Source organism: Conger conger, chromosome 17, assembly GCF_963514075.1.
Source record: "Conger conger chromosome 17, fConCon1.1, whole genome shotgun sequence".
NCBI lineage: Eukaryota > Metazoa > Chordata > Actinopteri > Anguilliformes > Congridae > Conger > Conger conger.
This window is the reverse complement of record NC_083776.1, coordinates 18958640-18980308: the sequence shown is the minus strand read 5'-3', so window position 1 is coordinate 18980308 and position 21669 is coordinate 18958640. Positions and strand designations below refer to the sequence as shown.

Genomic DNA, 21669 nt, shown 5'->3' with positions numbered 1-21669 from the left:
GGGGCCCCCGGCCCGGTGTGAGAGCCTCCTGCCCCCTACTGGCAGCAGAGGGGACTGCAGTAGGTAGAAAGACACAGCAATTAAACGTACTTGTTTTCAATCCTCCACAGAGATGGGCAGTACTGCTAGGACCTGGTTTTGGTGCCTGGTTAGACCTGTTTACAGTCCCCTTTCCTTTGCTGAAACATGGTGTCTCTAGTGTGCACAACGTGCTGTGCTCTTTTTGGGGGTGTAGGGGGTCTGGAAGAATTGATGGAAGTTTAGCACCCAGCTTCACTCCAACCCCTCGTTTGAGCATGAACTCTGTGTGCTGTTTTACTCCTGTTGCACCGACTCACATTCATACTTGACTGACCAAAGGAGTGAGAGTCGGTATGTGCAAAAAAACTGCTTCTCTACTGTATTCATCATCTGGAATGGCATTTACCCAATGTACTCAATGTTAGCAATATCTAGCTTTGCATGTGTCGCATATGTAGCAATATATTGCACTTTTAAGACTTTTCAGGAAAAGTCCTTGAACATCTGTACCAAGATAGTATCTCACATTTTACCAACTACAAATATTTTAGGAGTTGTCAGAAAGGTATTTACTTGTTGCATGTAGCACTATCAATGAACCCAGATGATAATGCTGTTACAAAGTGTAGGATTCATTTAATTCTCACCAGTACTGAGTAAGTAAAATAGCAACTGAGCTAATGACATAGTTCATTGCTCCCCACCATTATAGAAAGACTATGTTATCTCTCTCTCTCTCTCTCTCTCTCTCTCTCTCTCTCTGCACAGAATAATGAACTATGAAAGGCTGTGAATGTGACAGTTTGGGAACTGTGAGTTCAGATTGCGACTGGGCTGAATGGCACTGTTCCTTTTGAGTGAGATGTGGAAGTATCTAGCTGATGCAACGGTTAGTGTTAAAACGGTATGATATGTAGATGTCAGTGGAGAGTAGCTGCTGGTTAGCTAATAACGCAATGCCAGTATGAGGACAATTCTGACCACTGATCACAATGAGTGCCTTTTCTGTGCATACTGTATGACGGGGATCCTCAAATCTGGTCCTCTAATCCAAATCCAGCCCTGGTTTTCTTTTCCTCCCAGGTAATTAGCTGAATAATTACTTCTACTAATTGGCCAGACTGTCTTCACACCTGACTCCCAGGTATCCAAGGGAGGATGAAAAACCAGCTGGTCTCAGCCCTCAAGGACCATGATTTGAGGACCAGGCCTGTATATTAATGATAAGAATCACTATGCACACACCAACTGGAGTAGACAGGGAGGAATTTGTTTAGAAAACTGGCGAATGATTAGATGGATTGATTTAGACAGCCATATTTATAATTTGGCCAAGACACTGGGGAAAATGACCATGGTGATTGTGGTAGGTGCACAATCTGAGTGTCCTCTTTGATGTTATCCAGTGGCTTAAATGTTTTTGCCTTTAATCTCAATATACTTGATATTGACAATGGGGATAGGGATCAGGATGGTGAAAATGTATCTTTAAATCTGGTATTTAAATCTGGTATTTACTCCAGTTACCCGTGTCCATTCCTTGTTGGGAGTTGCTGACCAGGTTACAGCTTGTGCCTTGTTTCAGGTTGTGTATATTTCACCATGTGTGCCTCTGGGTTTTTTTAAAGTAAGGCTGAAGTTCATTTGAGGTACAGGTTCAGACAGATATGTAATTTGGTATCCCAGTTCCTGTGTATGTTGCATCCATCCTGTCCAGATGTGGGATATAATGCACATATTATACACCTTATTTCTGCTATTGGATTTTCGCCCTCACTGCTTTCACATTTTGGAACAGGCCAGCTTGGAAATGCTGTGTTTTATTTTACAAATCATGATGCAAACATTAAAACATGGTTTTATCTTGGCCATGGTTTTAATGTTTGCCTCATTGTGTCTATGCAGTGCTCAGAAATAAAGGTGCAAATTAACTATTTGCAATGACATTTTCATGTTCATTGAGCTGTATGTAGTAAAATGTAGTTGAAACTGTATTGCATTAAAATGCAGTTGGCTTCCATATGGCATGATCACAACAATTGAAAGATTTTAATGTACTTAGTGTATTCTGTTCAATTATTTGAATAGCATGATCTGTTTATGTTCACGAATAGAAAACTCACTCCCTGATTGATTTAAATTCTTGCACAAATTCTTTTTTGATATGTTGTTGCATAGAACATCTGTTTTAATAAAAACTAAATGTGTACACTTTTACTTTTTTTATTTATTAAAGTACAGTAGTGTAGGAAAGCAAACAAATATATGTGTTGCTTGTTCTGTTGGGTGTTTCTTTTAGGGTTCATTAATGTTACAAAAGCATTGTGTTAGGTCTAACATTTTGTTTGCCACAGTGTACAGTATGTGATGATTCGCATGTGATGATTCGCACGATGTGTTTACAGGGATGGCCGACAGGGGGCGGTGCTGAAGAGAGGGACTCATGTTCATGCACTCTTGGTAGCATACTCTTGAGTTTTTGAAAGTCCACCAGAAACTGCGTGTCGTATAGTTCTATAGACACATAGTCAAGTAAAGTTTGGCGATTTTAGTCCACAATCTCTCGTGGGTGCTCAATTCCATCCGATTCTCAAATACGAAAGCCAACAATGAAAACACACTATGCAAACAAAAGTGCATCAATTTGTTAGTAGTTAACCACATCATTTACGTGGGTAATGAGGCAATACGACTTTAAAATCATTGTAAACGACTACCTGCATTACTCCAATACGCTACTTGTACAAAGTGCATTGCACTTCTCTTGCTTGGGTGATGAGTTTTGGAAGTTGACAGGGGCGTGGCGAGCGCGCGTGCAGGGTGATGACTCTGGATTCAGTCATGCATGGTCACAGAATGTGACAGTCGCTATGGCTGGGAACGGGAGGCAGCTGCGCTTCGCGGAACATCATCTCCTTGTTCAATTCGCCTCGAAAAACTAGGTTTTTGCGCAAGGCTGGCCTCGAATCCACGCGTGAAGAAGGGTGAACTTGAATAAAGTTGTCTGGCTGGCAGCTTCCAGGAGAGTTCGGTAAGCTGGCACAGCTACTGGGATTTGGGAAAAGGGGAGAGGGGAGGGCTGCCGCTACCTAGGACTCTCTGTATGATATCCAACGCACTCAAAATATGGCATCGGTGGCAGCCGGATATTGCTTTCAGTAGCTAAGTTTGGCAACCCCTGGCCAAGGTATGGTGAAGACTTGGTGCATGTGAACATCTTTATTGGCGTGGTAGCCTACATCCTGGACAGTGTGAGTGTGATGTTGCTCTAAGGAAATAACTTTTTAAATGGCTGTTTTTTTAAAATATGTTATTTATCTGGGTGCTAGTAGCCCCTTAATAATCAACGGGGTTAAACAAAAGCTTTGTCACAATGGCAGCAATGCTTCAATGGATTGTGCCAGCGCGCGCACAAAGGAGATCTGGCACCTTCCACTTTGTCAGGCCGTCAGACGGCATGTCAGTGAATAAAACTTCAACAAACTCAAAACAAAACCACTTGTTTGTAACCGGTAATAGGCTGCGTAGAATGCGTATTAGGTAAACGAACTATCGGTGACAAGTTGAGGCCAAACTTAGTCTTAAAATATTAAAAAAGGAGTTTAGCATTTTAATGTGTTTAAACTGGGTCTTAAAAACAACATCCACATTTGATAGGATGAAAATAATATTAATAATATAGTAATAATAATTAAAAAAAAGAATAATATATGCTAATAGCTAGTAGCCTAATTATGATAATATAACAATACTCGTTAACAATCGTTAATCATAATTAACTAAACTGGCATAATTTAATATAGGGCTAGACCAAATAATGTTGTCCCCAAACTTAAGTTATATTGAAAAAAAAAAAAAATCGAAAACGAAAGCATGTTGCATTAATCGTGACATTCATCGCTCAATGAACATCAGTCGATTAGGCGAAATATTTCCCTTGATCAGCACTACAAATTCTGATGAGACCAGCACTCGTCTGGGTGTGGCCATTCCGCCATCATTTACATATTCACACGGTCGGGAAAAAATAACTATTGATACACTCGATTGGTAAAGTCAGCTAAATGTAGCTACTTTTTGGTAAATCGCAATCCACAGTCAAAATACTATTTTCCAATAGTGTTAATTTTTAGTATTAAATAAAAAAAAAACACTCCTTCCCCCTTCCTTTCAAAGTTTGAGGACATGGTTGCAAAAAGCGTGCGATTTTTGAAGAGATTGCCCATATAGTCGCGCGAAAAACACCAGACACTCTAATCACTTCGGACACAGGCCAGAAATTCACTCAACGAAAAACTGGCCATTTGACAAACAAGACCGACTTCACAGCGGACAACATTTAACTCTATATATTAAAGTAAAATACTTTGCCCTAAGTTCCCTGCTACTGTACAACAATAGCATTACATAAAGTTTGTAAATGACTCACACTTGTTATTACCAACTAACGTTATCGCCCATATTGCAGTGCCTGTGTTTTGTAAGGAGCCACAATGAAATGTTAATCGTGCATCAATTGTTAATTAATGGAATGTGGATGTGATGAATGGGAATCTTTTATAATATTACAGTTTCAACGCAAGTTCAAAAATGAATTTAAATAATTGGAGGCTAAGCCAATTACAGGATCTCTTTAAATGATCAAAAACCTTAAACTAAGTCAAGGCGTATTTGGAAAGTTTTATATATGCTTATGGGTTCTACCAATTATACAATACTTGTACATGGCTTTTACACTGATTGTTTATTGTTTACTGTTTTATTGTGAGAATGGTATGCTACTCGTACGCCCTCGGGATCAATAAAGTTATGTATATGTACTTAATATTTTATTGATTAACTTGATGATTTCTTGTTGGTTACTGTGTTGGAAAATGTTGCATAAATGTTGCTTTTTATTTTAATGGGCTTAGAAAATAAATGATAAATGTATAAGAACTAAAACTTACTTTCAGCAAGCCAATACGGATAGGATATTAATTGGATAATACATTTCAGATTTTATTTTCATAATGTGTGAATTACTGAATAATTGATATCATTGTTGTAAATGCTTTAATGTTCATATTTGCTGTTTTTTTAATGAAAGGTTTTAATATTGATGTTTTCAGGTAAATAAACCTTATTTGCTTTGTGACTACAGTGATATACCAGCCACCAGTAAGGCAATGTTATTATCTGTTTATTACATGCATACTGCCTGTTTATTATATGGATGAAATTGTTACCAATAAGTAATGATGAATGAATAATATATAACATTTTCTAGTAGTATAAACAGTCTCTTGAAATAATGTTTAACCATGTAAGCTTAGAATTTGTCTTGCTATAATATGCTAATTTTTACTTTCTGTTTCTAGGTACTAAATATATATTTGAGCCCTAGTCGATGGATTTATTACCCACAATACAACATTTTAGTAAGTCCTCCATTTTCCCTGCAGTCTGGTTTGCCTTTGCATGAAGTGATATTGCTGTGTGTCAGCTTGCTCATGCTCACGTTCACTCTAAAGGGGGTTAGTCACGGCAAAGTGGTCAGATCAAACATTTATAAATTATGTCATTTAAACGAGCATTTAAACAAATTATTGACTGTATCTGGACAGGTAACTTGGCATTTGTAAAGCCCAGAAGAAAGCACTTCAGTGCTTCAGCGTGCGATTTTCCTGTTTTTCCCGTTGGGACATTGCTCTGTTTCTGAATATGTGCCTTCATACCTAATGTATTTACTGAGATCAGAATCCAACAGGGGTAGTTTCATTTCAGTGAAGCAAAGTAGTGAAGACAGGAGTGCTGTATTTTCAAGTTTTATTCTTATTTTGACTGTGGTGCCTTATGTCATGAGATGGGTTTGGTCTAAACATACGTGCATGCAGAATGCTTTAGCAAATTTTGAAGGAGTGTTCTCTTACTTTTCTTTACCAAAAAAAAATGCTGTGTGAAAATGTGTTTACTTGTGTTTATGCCAATGACAGCTGGCACCACATGTTTCAAAGAGATGCTTTGGAAATATTTAGTGGCTTGTGTATGCTTCAACTGGTAACAAAGCGTCAAGTCCTGACAAAGTTACCAAAAAAAATCCCATTGATTTGTAACTATTTATTCACAAATATAATAATGGCAATTCTCATTGAGAAAAAAATATCATAACCTAAAATAAGAATTACATCATGCTATGCATTGAACCCAATTATTCACAGGATAATTGCCCTTTAAAGCTCTTTGGTAGATCAAACCAAAAACAAAGCCGAAAAACTATCTAATTTGATAAACAATATTGTAATAATAATGACAATATAGTAACTACACTATGTTCAGAAATCATAAGATGCATTTGTGCATATGGTTCTGTTTTAGGCACAAAATTATCTGCATACTTTTAACCATGTATGTGGCCTTGTCATATTTTGTGCGGTTTCATAATTACCTTCTATGATTTCTTTCTTTCTTTGGAAAATAATTTTCCATTTCACATGAACAGAATAATTAACCAATAAATGCACTGGGTGTAATTGCTTTACTCCCAGGGAATGAGATAATTCTATATATAGTCTATACACACTATCACAAGTTATCATAATGCATCTTCAACAGTGATATATCAAAGAACTTAAATTATGAAAATGCACTGGATAATAATTCAATCTCAGTACTTGTTTATCTACTACATCTGGGCAATTATAACGCAACAGAAACATCGTCCTGCATGTATTGTGACTCACATTTTATAAACTGTAAAACTGTAAATGCGTGAATGCGATAGCACTATAACTCCCATCACATCATGTTAGTCTGTGACAAGAAACATGTGGCAGGGAGGGAACTCTCCCCAACTACGAGACCCGTCCACAGCTGACTGTTATACTGTGGAGCTTAGCACTTTCCTGCAGAGTGGTGGAGAGACAGAGAGAGAGAGAGAGATACAGAACGAGAACGAGAAAGAGAGAGGACACTGGTAATATAGCACATATATGGTAGCTTCGACGCCTGCAGTGATGGACAAGCAGGAGGCCACGGTTTAACCAACTTGAATGAATTAGCTAGTTGACGGTCAATGGATCTAAGATGCTCATTGGCCGCGATGAGGCAGCGATTTGAGAGAATTATTTGATCTCTCTTTAGAACTACTTTATGAAACACCTGAATTGATCCGCCATCTGCAGCAGCCTTATGAGAGCCAGTCGATTATTGAACACGAAGGTAATAACCACACTGCCTGTGCTGTGTGTGCGAGGTGTGTGTGGGGGAGGGGAGGGGACAGGTCCTCTTCTGCGTCCGTTCTGAACGTGGGTTCCTGCCTCTATTCTGCTACTTTCAGCCTGCTTACCTGTATTACCAGTGTATGGGGCAGGCTGTTTAATCTCAGTGGTCCACTGTGAGCAGAAAACCAGAAATGGGTCAAAGCTATCAACCTTTAAGACCAAGGAGAAGTTATTTTTAATCATTCAAGTGACTGTTTTTGTGGGTTTTCTTTGTTCAATATTGTTTTAACATTCATGACATATTTTTGTAATTCCCCCCACCCCACCCCCTTTTTTTCCCCATCCTCTTCCTCATCCTTTTCTCCCTGTTCACTCACTCCAGACTGTACTCTCTCCTCAGGATAGAAATCGTAAAGAATGGGTGACTGGAGCTTTCTGGGGCGGCTGCTGGAGAACGCGCAGGAACACTCGACGGTGATCGGGAAGGTGTGGTTGACGGTCCTCTTCATCTTCAGGATCCTGGTGCTGGGGGCCGCGGCGGAGGAGGTCTGGGGCGATGAGCAGTCCGACTTCACCTGCAACACGCAGCAGCCCGGGTGCGAGAACGTGTGCTACGACGAGGCCTTCCCCATCTCGCACATCCGCTTCTGGGTGCTGCAGATCATCTTCGTCTCCACGCCCACCCTTATCTACCTGGGCCACGTGCTGCACATCGTCCGCATGGAGGAGAAGCGCAAGGAGAAGGAGGAGGAGCTGCGCAAGGCCAGCAGGCTCCAGGAGGAGAAGGACCTCCTCTTTAAAAATGGGGCAGGCGGGGGAGGAGGAGGGGGAGGCAGTAAAAAGGAGAAGCCGCCAATCAGAGACGAGCACGGGAAAATCCGTATCCGGGGGGCCCTGCTGCGCACCTACGTGTTCAACATCATTTTTAAGACCCTGTTTGAGGTCGGGTTCATTTTAGGCCAGTACTTCCTGTACGGCTTTCAGCTGCGGCCCTTGTACAAGTGCGCGCGGTGGCCCTGCCCCAACACGGTCGACTGCTTCATCTCCCGACCCACGGAAAAGACCATCTTCATCATATTTATGCTTGTGGTGGCTTGCGTGTCTCTTTTGCTGAATCTGTTAGAGATCTATCACCTGGGATGGAAGAAGGTCAAGCAGGGCATGACCAACGAGTTTGTGCCCGAGCGTGAGTCGCCGCCCCGCACCGACGCCCGGGTCGAATCCGCGACCCCCGCCCTGAGAACTGCCCCCCCCAACCTCAGCTACCCACCGAACTACACGGACGTGACCTCGGGGGCCGCGTACCCCCTGCCGGTGGCCCCAGCGGCCGAGTTCAAGATGGATCCTCTCCATGAGGACCTCCAGGAGGCCGCCTCGACCTTCTACATCAGCAACAACAACAACCACAGGCTGGCCTCTGAGCAGAACTGGGCCAACCAGGCTACCGAGCAGCAGACTCGGGAGAGGGATCCGGGTTCTGCTTCCCCCTCCTCCTCCTCTTCATCCTCCTCTTCCCCTTCCAACACCGACGGCAGTGTCCAGCACGAGCTACAGGAGCCGAAGGATGCGGCCCCGCCCGCCCCCAGCCCGAGCGGCCAGGGCTGGTGCGGCGGGAAGGGGCCCCAGGAAGAGGGTCATGTGACCACCATGGTGGAGATGCACGAGGTCCCTGTGGCGGTAACAGACGCCCGGCGACTCAGCAGGGCCAGCAAGACCAGCAGCGTCAGAGCTAGGCCCAACGACCTGGCCGTGTAGTCCGGCTTGCACCCCCACAGCCGCCTCCAGCTTTTACATAAAATCGCCTTAAAAAAACGTGAATGAAAAGCAGCAGCGAGGCAGGGCACTGGAGTCTGGGAGCTCTCCATATAAATCTATAAACAGCAGTGAACTGCAGTGCGATCGGTGAGTTGTAGCTTATCCTGGACAGGGTTGGTGACAGAATTGAGGAATGGGGGGGGGGGGGGGGGCGGGGGGGGGGGGCACGTTGCAGGTGAAGCAGGTGAAAGGCTAGAGAGATCATTACAGTTGGCTGGGATTTCAGCACTATTTCCAGTTTTAGTTTTTCCATGTGAGGGAATTCTGGAGACATGCTCAGTTATGCAGTTATGTTCTTTTTCCCCCCTTTTGTTGTATTTATTGTGATGGCTTCAGGTTTCTGGACTGGTAAGCTTTGGTCAAACATCCTCACCCAGTGGTGTTTATATACTGTATGTTGTGGTTGTTTCAGTTCATTCAGTACATCCAGCTAAGCCCATAAAGACCTGGGAAATGTTGGGAATCTAGGAGAACCGATCTGGAATGAAAGATGTTTTAAGGCAGGTGGTAAGACAGGCCATTACCGTTAAGGTTCTCAAAGCAGTGGCAGGCATTGGGCTCTCTGTAGTCTTGGTTTGTCTTTCAAGAAAAAGCAATGAAATGGTGCGGTCACTGCAGTTACATCAGGGTAAAAGATCTCAAGTCTTGAAAGAGGGTCTTGTCTTCCACAGTCAGTAAGATAGGTTTGTTGAAAAGTATGTTGTCTCACACACACACACACAAGCTTGGAAATTCACACCCAAAATGGTCATGTTTGCAGTGTTTTACAGAATTAATGATCCCACAGAATACGCAGCAGCAAAGAAAACAGACACCTAAAAGACACCTAAAGTAAAAACAACTTAGTAGATTGCAAAGTTTCATCTTATGCAAAGTTTTTTGGTGTTTTTGAAGTCTTTCAATTATATAATTAGAAACTTGACTGATATTATTTTTATTTATTCCTGCCAAAGTATACAAGTTATTTCTCTCTTATATACAGTTATCTACATATCAATGTTGTGTTGTGATTTTAATCTTTGGGGTTTTTTTCCTTACATTCAGGAAATGGATAAGCTAACAGTTTGAGAAGACCACTTTTGCTCATTTTACCACTTGTTTTTTTGAATGTAGGTGAAATCTGTCAATGTGAAACTACAACTCACTGATTTGCCAACAGGTCTGCTAGCACATTTCTTGGTTTTACCCACTGTCAGCCATTCACTGAGCTTGCTACAGGATGGCCAACAAATGGCAGGGCATCTCATAGAGTTGGGGGAGGAGCCAATCTTCATTGGTGAAAGAAAAATCAGAAGATAATCAGAAAAACGTTTCTCAAACAAATGTAATTAGGGTTGTTATTCTGGAGTGTAATTCACAGGGGTAGTACGAGTGAACGAGCTTATGTACACACACACACACACAGTCCACAGCCAGACATTTTGTGATCTCCTCAAACCAGGCCATTGTAAGCTATGCTGGACTGTGAGCAGAAACCAAGAACTGACGTGTGCTACTGCCCTGCCCTGCTGTTTATAATTTTTATACGCAGAAATTTCAGATCCTATTTTGTGCCACATACCTGAGCACTGCCTCCAAACTATAGGTGCCACGATTACAAGACCCGCTGCTACTGTTCACTGTTTCGAGAAGAATACTATTTCGCCAAAGAGGAGAGCCGAGAGGAGAAAACGTTTCTTGCTGATCTTTTTGAAAGTAAAGCAGATGCAGGTCTAAAGTACTGAAAGAAAGGGCAGTATAAGATTTTCAGGCTGCAAGTGAATTAGAAACACAGAACAGTAGACTAAAGATGGAGTCTCTTTTGGCTAAATACAGCCCAATTCATCTGCCTGAGTAAATGTATTTTAAGTCACTCATTGCTAAACCTGTGACAGACATACACAAATGACAAAATCCAAGCCAACTAAAACTGTGAAACCCCCTCCAAAACACCACTTAGATAAGAATATACATTTACGTATTTTCACACGTTTTGCAGATTTCTTAGGAGGTGCATTATTTTTTAATCAGATTTAATCAGATCGTTGTGTGTTCAGTCAAAAAAGCAAACCTCCGAATTGACAGTGAAGATTTCGTTTTTTAACATAAGGTAACTGTTTAATCCAAAAACCCATTTTAATCATTGAATCTTCATGTAGAGTAATATGTGGACAGAAAAGTATACACCCCCCATTACATGTGATGCCTTAAATATTGGTTTTATTTATAAAAGTGCTATTTTTTTAAAGGTATCTGAGGTTATTTAAAGACAAGATTTGCTTAACTGTAGTCAGAAATAAATGACTGGTTGATATTTTTTGTAGTTGCCTTGACACCTGAATCTGGTATCCAATGAACAAATGCTATAACCACAAAGTGTCCCAATTCTGATGAGCTGTCCAACCCCATCTCTTCCCTGTTTTGTGTGTTTCAGTTTATATTTATAGTATTTTCTGACCTTCCAAACTATTACCAGCTATTGCTACTACTTCAATGGACAAATATTTGCACAGTTTTCCATTTTGTGGGTGTAGAAATGCAAATGCCTAATTTATGAGATTTGAAAGTTCAGAGATGAATTTTACTGCGCAAAATCAATGCATACAAAAACTATTGTCACAAAAAATATTTTTTCACAAAATAACGGTGCTTAAGTATTTCTTATATTTTTACATATACCTTATTCCTTAAATTTAGACAAAGCTTAATGTTGCACACATTAATGGTCATAAAATGTGAAGAAATTATAAACACTCGTCATATACCCAAGATAACAGATACTACTTCTACGTGCATTCTGTCAGATGGGAGGTTTTGCAAATCTTGTTCATGACAGTAGTAAATTACCAAAAAAAAAAAGGAACAGTTTTTTTTCCAGATGTACGTATTCTTTTATTTCTCCTTATTTTAATGTATTAAAAACACCAAAAAGTGTGTTATCTTGTCATTTTGGTTCTTAAAGTTTACATTTTAGTTTATAGATGAAGATTTGCACATTTAGACAAAACAATGTTGTATGAAGGTTAAACTGGTTAGAAGAGAAAAAAACTGAAATGGACATCAGATTCTGCCCATGTTTCTGATACCTTAAAGGAAAATGTCTTACTAGTAAACACAGCAGCTCTTCATATTAAAGACAGTACTACAAAAATGACATCAAATGTGATTTTAAAATATAACTTGTAGAAGATGATAACTTAATATGATGATTTGTTGAGTTCAGGACTCTTAACTTTGTCTGAAACAACTGCAGAACGTTTGGATATTTGAAAAGAAAAATGGCCTAGAGACTGTGAGTAATTTCTGTGTGCTTTCTCATTGCTTTTAAAATCTTCTCACAACACTTCTGTGATGTTGTGGCAACGTTATCATGTCACTACAATGTCACATGTTGAGAGAATGTTATGCGTTATCTTGGTAGTAAGACTTCCAACTGCAACTTAATATTAACTAGTTTTCTTGAACCCTGGGGCTGTTCTAGAAGCCCCTGCCACAAGCCCCCCCCTCCCCTCCCCTCTCCCCCCAATGCACATACACACAGCCACTTATATGTCACTCCTGAAAGGAGAAGGATGTTCTTTTGTGGACTTTTGGAATTTCTCTGGCCAATCAGGGTGTAGGAACCATCTCCGTATGCAGCCTGCTTCAGTGCTGTCTTAAGAGAAGTGCCTTCTGTATAAAATTTTGTAAGAACAAGTTGATGTAAATGTTCATTTACCTCAAATGTTTACAAAACTGTTACTAAATAAACTTTTTGTACCATAATCACCTTGCGTTGCCTCACCTATGTCAGTTTCACAGAGTAAACACAGGGGACCAGTCATATAACATATCCTCCATGTTTAAGGTTTTCTGTGTATTTTGATTCAGTATTCATAAGGTTTTCTGTGTATTTTGATTCAGTATACATAACATCAGTCAGGCCCAATGCCATGTAACCATGAACAGGGCCCCGTCCCAAAAACACACACATTATCTGCACACTCTGGCCAGGACTCACTAGCTCTCTGTATATCTGCTTTCGTCTCCCTGTTTACCTGCCTTATTTCCCATAATTTCTAGGCATTTTTGAGTAGGAATCAGAGGGCATATTGTGTGAGTAGCCACCATGTACATCTCCCAAGAATGAATGTCCAAACACCTATGAACTTAGAACTTACACCAAGGTTACACATTTAGACTGAGGGTGTAAGAACGTCTGTAGAAAAAGGAGGCAAGGGAGACAAATGGTTCCACACACTTGGACATCTGTGTAATTAGCTTACACCCAGTAGAGCAATGGTTCCCACCTCAATGATTCCCATCTCCCACCTCTGACAGCTGGCAGATTCATATTACTGGTGAAGTGTTGAAGTGTTACACTAGATTTTCATATCTATTAAAACGTCTATAGAAAATGTATTATTCTACTGAATTTAGAAGGGCATCTATGCAATTTGTAGATCAAAGCATATTCCGTTTTGTAGGCTGGGTTTAAACAGCAAGACAGGTTTTCTATAGCAATTCATTTCAATCAATTTTAAGGATGCTTAAGAATTTTAAATGTAAATGTAAAATGTAAAGATGTGTGTAAATACTCCATGTCAAAGCAGAAACAAGCACCTTCCAGCATTCTGGGACAGATGCAGTTTCTCAGTTCTCTGCCAACTGACTTCAGTAACCGACCTCATTTTCCCAAGCTAGCCAGACTAGAGACAGCAAACAAATCCATTTTATCTTCAGTGTGTGAGCAAGTGGAATTTTGTTAATGCCAGCATCTGATTGGCTAAGGGAGCTGAGGGTTTATTTCTACCCTGCTTTGTTGTGCAAGCCTTGCCTGGTTGCTGCACAGTACAACTTTGCAGTGTTAACATTGCTAATCTTGCAACTCTAATTCATTATTTATTCTTAGCAGGTGTTTTATTTTGGCCATAAATTGGTCCTCTCAATTCCAGTTTTATTTATTAATTTGAAAATGAATTACTACACCCTGAAGAGATAGAGAACAAATAACTAGTGCCCAATTGCTTTGGGAGATTTATACTATTTAATTCAAATAAAGTATTTAAGCCACAATTATTTTATGGGAGATACTACTTAATGGGAATGTGTGCACTAAGCTTATAGTTAACAGTAGTCGTTCTAGATTAAGACATTGCACAAAACGACAAACACGCTAATGGGATATGTTGTGAATAACTGACTAATGTTGTGTATACACAAACAAATGAAAACAAAACAATAAATTAAAAGTTGGCCATGGTGCATTACTTGCCAATTTGGTCTAGCAGACATTTCTCTGTATTGTACATGCATTTCTACATATAAGAGGGTTAGCCTATTAGCATTAGCCAGCTCTATATTGTAAATTCATTTATGCCACAGGTTAGAGGGTGAGACTCTTAGCATTAGCCAGCTCTGGTTGGTCTGGTTGTTTTAGTGCTTGGTCCCTGAAAGACAGTCGGGATTACTGGGGTGAGAGGTAAGTTTGTATGGGAAGGGGCTTGAGTTCTGCCAGGAATGGGATATCTGATGCATGAGACACAGAGGAATTTGCCGTAGGCCTGTCCCACATTTGCCGTAGGCCTGTCCCAAAATGAATTGAATGTTGAAATCTCTCTCACACACACACACACACACACACGCATACACACGTTATTAAAAAAGTAGTGTGTGTATGCGTGTGTGTGAGAGAGAGAGACAGAGAGAGTAGGAATTTCAGACTTTCACCGGTAGTCTCACACCACCTCCTGATTTTTTTCACTGACAAAAATGACATCTCTGTGTCAGATCATCACACTACATCCAACACACGGCCTGCCAACCATCACCCGATGAATCCGCCAGCATGAAGGGCAGCCGACACACCACAAGGCTCTGGCATTGTGGTATAACTTTGGCATTGTCTAGCTAGCTCAAATATGCATGATAACCAAGACTTTGGGTTGTCTTCAGAAGAAGTCTGCACTCAACTAGAGGAAATTCTAGTTTGGCTTATCTTCTATAGGGCGGTGGGGGTACACATCTTTGAGATATGAGCAGGAAAAAGGAAAGAGGAACAGAGGTATGGAGAAAAGCCTAGATGGACAGCAGAATAAATGAGAATAAGAGAATTGGGAGAGACAGAGGGGTGAGGGCAGGGGCCAGGGGCCCACTGATTTGGGGGTGTCCGAGATTATCGGATTGCGTGCAAAGGCCATGTGTGTGTTGTGAACTCTATGGTCTGTCAGCAGAGAGCAAGGACATGGAGTTATGGAGACTATTTATAGGCCTTAATCAGCTAACAAATTCACACCAACCCCATGGCCCAAACACTTCAGCAGCTCTGGGGTTTATTTAAAGCCCTGCTGGAGACATGGGGCCTTCTCTAACTGGACTGTGCTGCATGGACGGCCATGTTTGTGTCTCAAATTTAGGAGAACAGTGGTGTAAAACCACCAGGGTCCCCATACTCCAACCCAGGAGGTCGAACCCTGACAGTGTCCATCAAGAAGTGAAAGATGACAGGATAGGGTGACAGGGAGAATAAATAAATAAATTGCCAGGCACAGAATGCCAAGCAGTGTCATTGGGAAAAAGTGACGGGGGGGAGAAAGAGAGTCAATCTTCTTTGGGGAAGGTATACAGAGAGATGTTAGAGAGGTGGGACAATTGGGGGAGAAAAAGGATTAAAAACTACAGGCATGAGCTTGGTATGCTGTGACACCCTCCATACTGTCTGTGTTTATACTGGCCGGCAGAAAAGAGAGAGGACCGATTTGCAGGTGGTGACAGGGGGCTCCACAATGACACCCACAGGATATGACTGGAAACACAAATAACATTGTATCCGATGTCATCAACACAGAGTAGCACAGGCTGAATAAAGTAAGAAAATATAAAAAATACAATTCTATGACGAATTGGTCCATGGTCTTCCTTAGATAGATAGATTAATGTGTTTGTCATAGCATAAAAGCAAAAAAGGTAGGCTATCACAGTTAAAAAGTGGGCTATGGGCTACAATTTAAAATGATTTGCTAACAAACGATCCAAGTTAAAAGAAATTAAGGAAATGTCTAATCAAACAATGTGATCTTTGGGGTGCGTCCCACTATAGGCTAATGATTGCTGACACCTGTGCTTAGCACAGCTTCATTAAGTTCAGGACAACGACATGAGAAGTAAGGAGGGACATTCTCCTGAGCCAAGGCATTTGGGTTCTCCCAGCTGTTGTTAAAATTGAAATATTTATAGTAGGCCTAATTGCTCCAAGAGGCCAGCACCAGAAGCCTACCCTATTTTTTTAAATTGGTGTGGTTTTAAATCGAAGGAATTGTTACAGAAACATTAAAATTAGAATACGAGTTGGATTTTGATTAAAGATAAGGCTTCGTCAAGAGTCGTAACTCGTGGATAAAAAACATAAACTAGCTACCGTACTTAAACCGTACTAAAATACTTGAAAACTCCGGCATTGGCGTCCTCGAGCTCTTACTTCTCCAACCAGAACCCAGGTTGCGCCAAAACACGGAATCCTTCGTCGTGAAGAGCAGGTTACGCTGTACAAACGTCCCTAGGTTTAATGCTAAAAGTGTATGAAATAGCATAGGTAGGAAATTATAAACAGCTGAAATGTTTATAATTGCATTTACGGGTAAACACCGTAATGCATAGGCCGACAGGCTACTACTGTAATAGCCAAGTTTATTCGTAGTGAACACATTGTTATCCTAGACTACAGCTGGCTATAGTTATAATATGAGGCAAATTAGTTGACTATTTTACAGTAAAATGTACATTTTTACAGTGTAGAAAATACTATCCTTATAAACATTTAACATGCTATTGGATGTGTCGTTTTTGGCGTACACGTACAATAACACGTTTACGTACCATTTTGTATCAAAAATTGTGTTGGCATATAGGCCTGCGCTTAGTTCTGCAAAGCTGATCATTTATGCACTTATAATTTAAGCATGTGTTGTATTGGCTAGGTAGAGATATCATTATTTTTAAAGACGTATTTTAAATGTTTTACCTTAGTTGGTCAGATTGGCATTTCACAGCCAGTTGACATTTCCAACTTCCAAGTCTTCCATGTGCACGACGCCAAACGTAAACAAAAAACATGGCTGACCGCGAAAAACTGGTGTGGTGTTTATGCAGTAAGTGTATAAGCACTTGAACTGTCAGAATTCTGCGCTGACCCATATACAGACATATAGCCTACCAGTAACGTTACTCGTTAACTAGTCTCCCTACATAGGTAGCTAATCAAAAGTAGGTAAATGTGACATATTAATTTTTAGTTTTCTAGTTTTTTGGGGGGTATTTTAACGAATAACGTTTGTAGTTTTATTTTAAAGTCATGCAGGTAAAAATAGTTAGTGTACGTTTTCATTTATTTGATGGTGTACTATTTACAGTGTGCGCCTCCATTAGGTGCTGCCAAACTTGAATGACGTCAGACAACTGTTTCTCCCTGAAGTCCGCGTATATGGATTTGCCCCGAGTTTACAAACAATTCAAATGAATCATAGAGTCCCTACACGTTTTTTTTTTGTTGCCAAAAGCATGCGACTAAACATTTATGAATTATAACATTGCTTGTCCAGAAACTTGTTCATGAGTAGATTTTTGTAAATGAAGAAGATGAATGGGGAAATGGTCATACATTTGAATTTCGTATTAAACGGTCCAGGATAGGCCGTTAACCAGTTTGACTTTTTACGAAAGGTGAAACTCTTTTGCGTTTATGACCACAATTCATATATGCCCTTGTAAATAAACCAACAGACTCCTCCTATCCAAAATGGCCACCCAGCTGGGATATATTTTTCTGTTGCATCATTGAAGGTACTGTTATTTTTTGTCAAGCCCCAAAAGCAGAGTAACATATAATTCACTTTAGATTATGATCAGTGACAATATTATTTTTGAGGATGGGTGTGTAGGGAATATGGGAACCATATTTTACAGTGAGGGATTGTGCTGCATTTGGTGACATGATCCAAAATGCAACTTCTGGGCACTAATTAAATAACTTTTTGTGCAATCCTGATTGGCCAGTTTTGCAGAAGGGCACATACATGAAGATCAGTGAAAGAATAATAATTTTTAAAAATCTGTTCAGTTCATACCGGATGGTTTTTTCACACACCTTTACTTGTTTTTTCCTCTTTGTTGTTTCCCCACCGATGGCCATAATATGTGTGTCGGAGCACAAAACCTTAAAAATGCCGTTGTCATCCATTCCGATCCCCTGTGCAGCTGTGCACCCTCTCTCCCTCTCCCTCTCCCTCCCGCCCTCTCTGTTGTTTTATAATTAAATGGCGACATTAGTTCATATCATGTGATTGGAAAAGGATTCATGGCACATTAGAGGCCCTAATCGCTGCCTATAGTGGTGGGCCTTTCGCCTTTCTGGGGCGTCCCGCAGGACTGTGCTGACTGCAGCGCTTCCTTTATGGGCCTGAATGGGACAGGGATTGAGCAGAGACAAAAAAAACCAGAGGGGGTGAAAAGAGTTTTTACACCCGGACGCACGCTCGCTCGCTCGCTTACGCTCTCTCTCTCTCCCTCTCTCTCTTAGGGGGCAGGCCAGCAGGCAGGCTGTGTTCAGGGCTTGTTTCAGCTTTAGATGAATGGAGAAAGTTTTTGGAGTCTGGCCAACTTGTAACAAGAGAGAAAAGAGCCCCCCCCCCAAAAAAAAAAACAAAAAAACAAAAAAGTAATACCTGCACAAATGTTTGTTTAAAATTCCCTTAGTCCTTTCCTGTATTTAACTCTGTGCTTTTGCTATAATGCTTTAAAAGGGATGCCCTGTAGCGTGTGGCAGAAGCATCAGCAGAAAATGGGGTACCTGTCCCCCCTGCGAGGTAACTGGCCCTGCTGGAGGTGAGGGCTTGACTTTAGCAGTCGAACACATACAGGGTCTGTGGAGCTCAACGCCGCGGCCACCTGAGCGCCATCACACTACCGCCCTGTAAACAAACGCGGGGCTCCTGTATCACTTCCTCCCGAACACTACCCGCTGTGCTGTGCAGCAGCCCACCCCCATGGGAAATATCGCCCCCTGCTGGCTATGTGGTGCCATTCCAGGCCTTAAATAATCCCTTACAGGCAGACCCTACAGGCTAATGCCTATTGTAGCCCAAGTGAGCCAAGTAGAACAGGGGAGAATCACACCCTGCTGATTTTACTTTCTGAAACTTGCCCAGGCAGAGCCTATACAGGGGATGGAGTCTGTTTTCAACTAGGAAGTTGATCATTACCCTTTAATTTGGTCTTTTTTATTTTTTCTCTTGGCATGCCAAGCTAAACTAAACCAGTGCAGCCTGACTTTGATTGAATTTCAGTTAAAAGTCTAATATGTTCCATTTGATAAATGAGCTGCTCAAAACCCTATGACAGCATCATGATGGAAAGGACAGCCTGTGCGCAGTGGCACTTTAAGCTCACATGTTAAGTGTGTTTTGCAGCTGTGGTATCTCTCACTCGTATCACATCATAGACATGTACATCTTGCCATAGAAAGCACATGTGAGCTATTTTTATTTTGATGACTGACATGTCAGTGTGATAACTGACACAAAGTGCCCAGGACCATGGATGGAGCGGTAATATTTTCACACTGTGAGATTGGACTAACGCATGACAGTTTTTAAACACCGTAATCTCAGAAATATCAGCGCTATTTTAAGATACATAAAATAGAAATGTCCTAAAAGTATTTGTTTTGAGGAAATAAAGTGAGCGTTTTGTGTTGCATCGGGAGAAGAATTCCCCAGCGGTGCGTCCCTGCTGGAACGTGTCAGAACTCGCGGAAGCTCGCTGCTCGTGGTTAGCGCGCTGCCCGTCACGTTCTTTATTTTTCCCCACAATAAACAAAAATGTGGCTACATGAGCCTTTCTTTGTGTGTGCATGCACATCCTGAATAATGCTCCTGTCCGGCCTTTGTGCTCCTGCCACTGTACTCCTGGTCACATGACCCATCTCAGACACCCACTGCAGAAGGGGGGGGAGGGGAGCATCCCCAAACCCCTTTTAAGCTACTGCTCCTGTCCACCCCCCGCCCCTGCCCCAAACCAGCCATCCACTCCCCACCATCACAAGACAGCCTCTTTCCCTCCCCAGCCTCCATCTCCACGCTCAAAGCTCCCCTAACCCTTGACACTAAAAAACGACTCCACCTACACACCATATATAGCACATGGATTCAATTATGTTCGACTGTACCTTATATCCTTATTCACTCCATTAGCTGCTTAAACACACATACATACACATACATAACACACAGACACACTCACACAATCTCACACACACACACACACATACATCCTATGGCAGCAACATGTGTCATTGCCATGAGTTTGTACTGATTACAAGTGGCTCTAGTAAAAGTTTTAGGCAGGTGTGAAAAAATGCTGTTAAGTAAGAATGCTTTCAAAAATAGAAATGTTAATAGTTTATTTTTTTATCAATTGCAAAGTGAGTGAACAGAGGAACAATCTAAATCAAATCAATATTTGATGTGACCACCCTTTGCCTTCAAACCAGCATCAATTCTTGTAGGTATACTTGCACAAAGTCAGGGATTTTGTTGGCATATAGTCAGGTGTGTGATTTACCAATTATACCAAACAGGACCTAATGATCATCAATTTAATATGTAGGTTGAAACACAATCATTAACTAAAACAGAAAGAGCGGTGTAGGAGGGTTAAAACTGGGTGAGGAACAGCCAAACTCTGCTTCCAAGGTGAGGTTGCTGAAGACAGAATGTCAGAAGTCATACAACATGGCAAGACTGAGCACAGCAACAAGGCACAAGGTAGTTATACTGCAACAGCAAGGTCTCTCCCAGGCAGAAATTTCAAGGCAGACAGGGGTTTCCAGATGTGCTGTCCAAGCTCTGTTGAAGAAGCACAAAGAAACGAGCAACGCTGAGGACTGTAGATGCAGTGGTTGGCTAAGGAAACTTAGTGTAGCAGATGAGACACATCATGCTTACTTCGCATCACAATCGAAAGATGTCCAGCAGTGCCATCAGCTCAGAATAGGCTGAAACCAGTGAAATATTTGGCTGTAGCAGAAGGCAGTTTGTTTGCCGAAGGGCTGGAGAGCGGTACAAGAATGAGTGTCTGCAGGCAATAGTGAAACATGGTGGAGGTTCCTTGCAAGTTTGGGGCTGCATTTCTGCAAATGGAGTTGGAGATTTGGTCAGAATTAATGGTCTCACCAATACTGAGAAGTACAGGCAGATACTTATCAATCATGCAATACCATCAGGGAGGCATCTGATAGGCCCCAAATTTATTCTGCAGCAGGATAACAACCCAAAACATACAGCCAATATCATTGAGAACCATCTTCAGTGTAAAGAAGTCCTAGAAGAGATGGTATGGCCCCCACAGAGCCCTGATCTCAACATCATCGAGTCTGTCTGGGATTACATGAAGAGACAGAAGCATTTGAGGCTGCCTAAATCCACAGAAGAACTGTGGCTTGTTCTCCAAGAGGTTTGGAACAACCTACCTGCCGAGTTCCTTCAAAAACTGTGTGCAAGTGTACCTAGAAGAATTGATGCTGTTTTGGAGGCAAAGGGTGGTCACACCAAATATTGATTTGATTTAGATTTTTCTTCTGTTCATTTACTTCTTCTGTTCATGCATTTTGTTAATTGAC

The 21669-nt window shown here is 41.3% G+C and overlaps 1 protein-coding gene across 1 annotated transcript; it reads left to right on the top strand.

Moving 5' to 3' along the window:
• Positions 1–7640: 7640 nt before the first annotated feature.
• Positions 7641–8978, top strand: gja3 (gap junction protein, alpha 3). Its single transcript, XM_061225782.1, has one exon. It carries the CDS (start codon positions 7641–7643, stop codon positions 8976–8978), a length of 1338 nt encoding a protein of 445 aa, XP_061081766.1.
• The last annotated feature ends 12691 nt before the right edge of the window (positions 8979–21669 follow it).

Excerpts from the sequence above, each read along its gene's own strand:
- gja3 (XM_061225782.1), top strand. The coding sequence starts at position 7,641 with ATGGGTGACTGGAGCTTTCTGGGGCGGCTGCTGGAGAACGCGCAGGAA.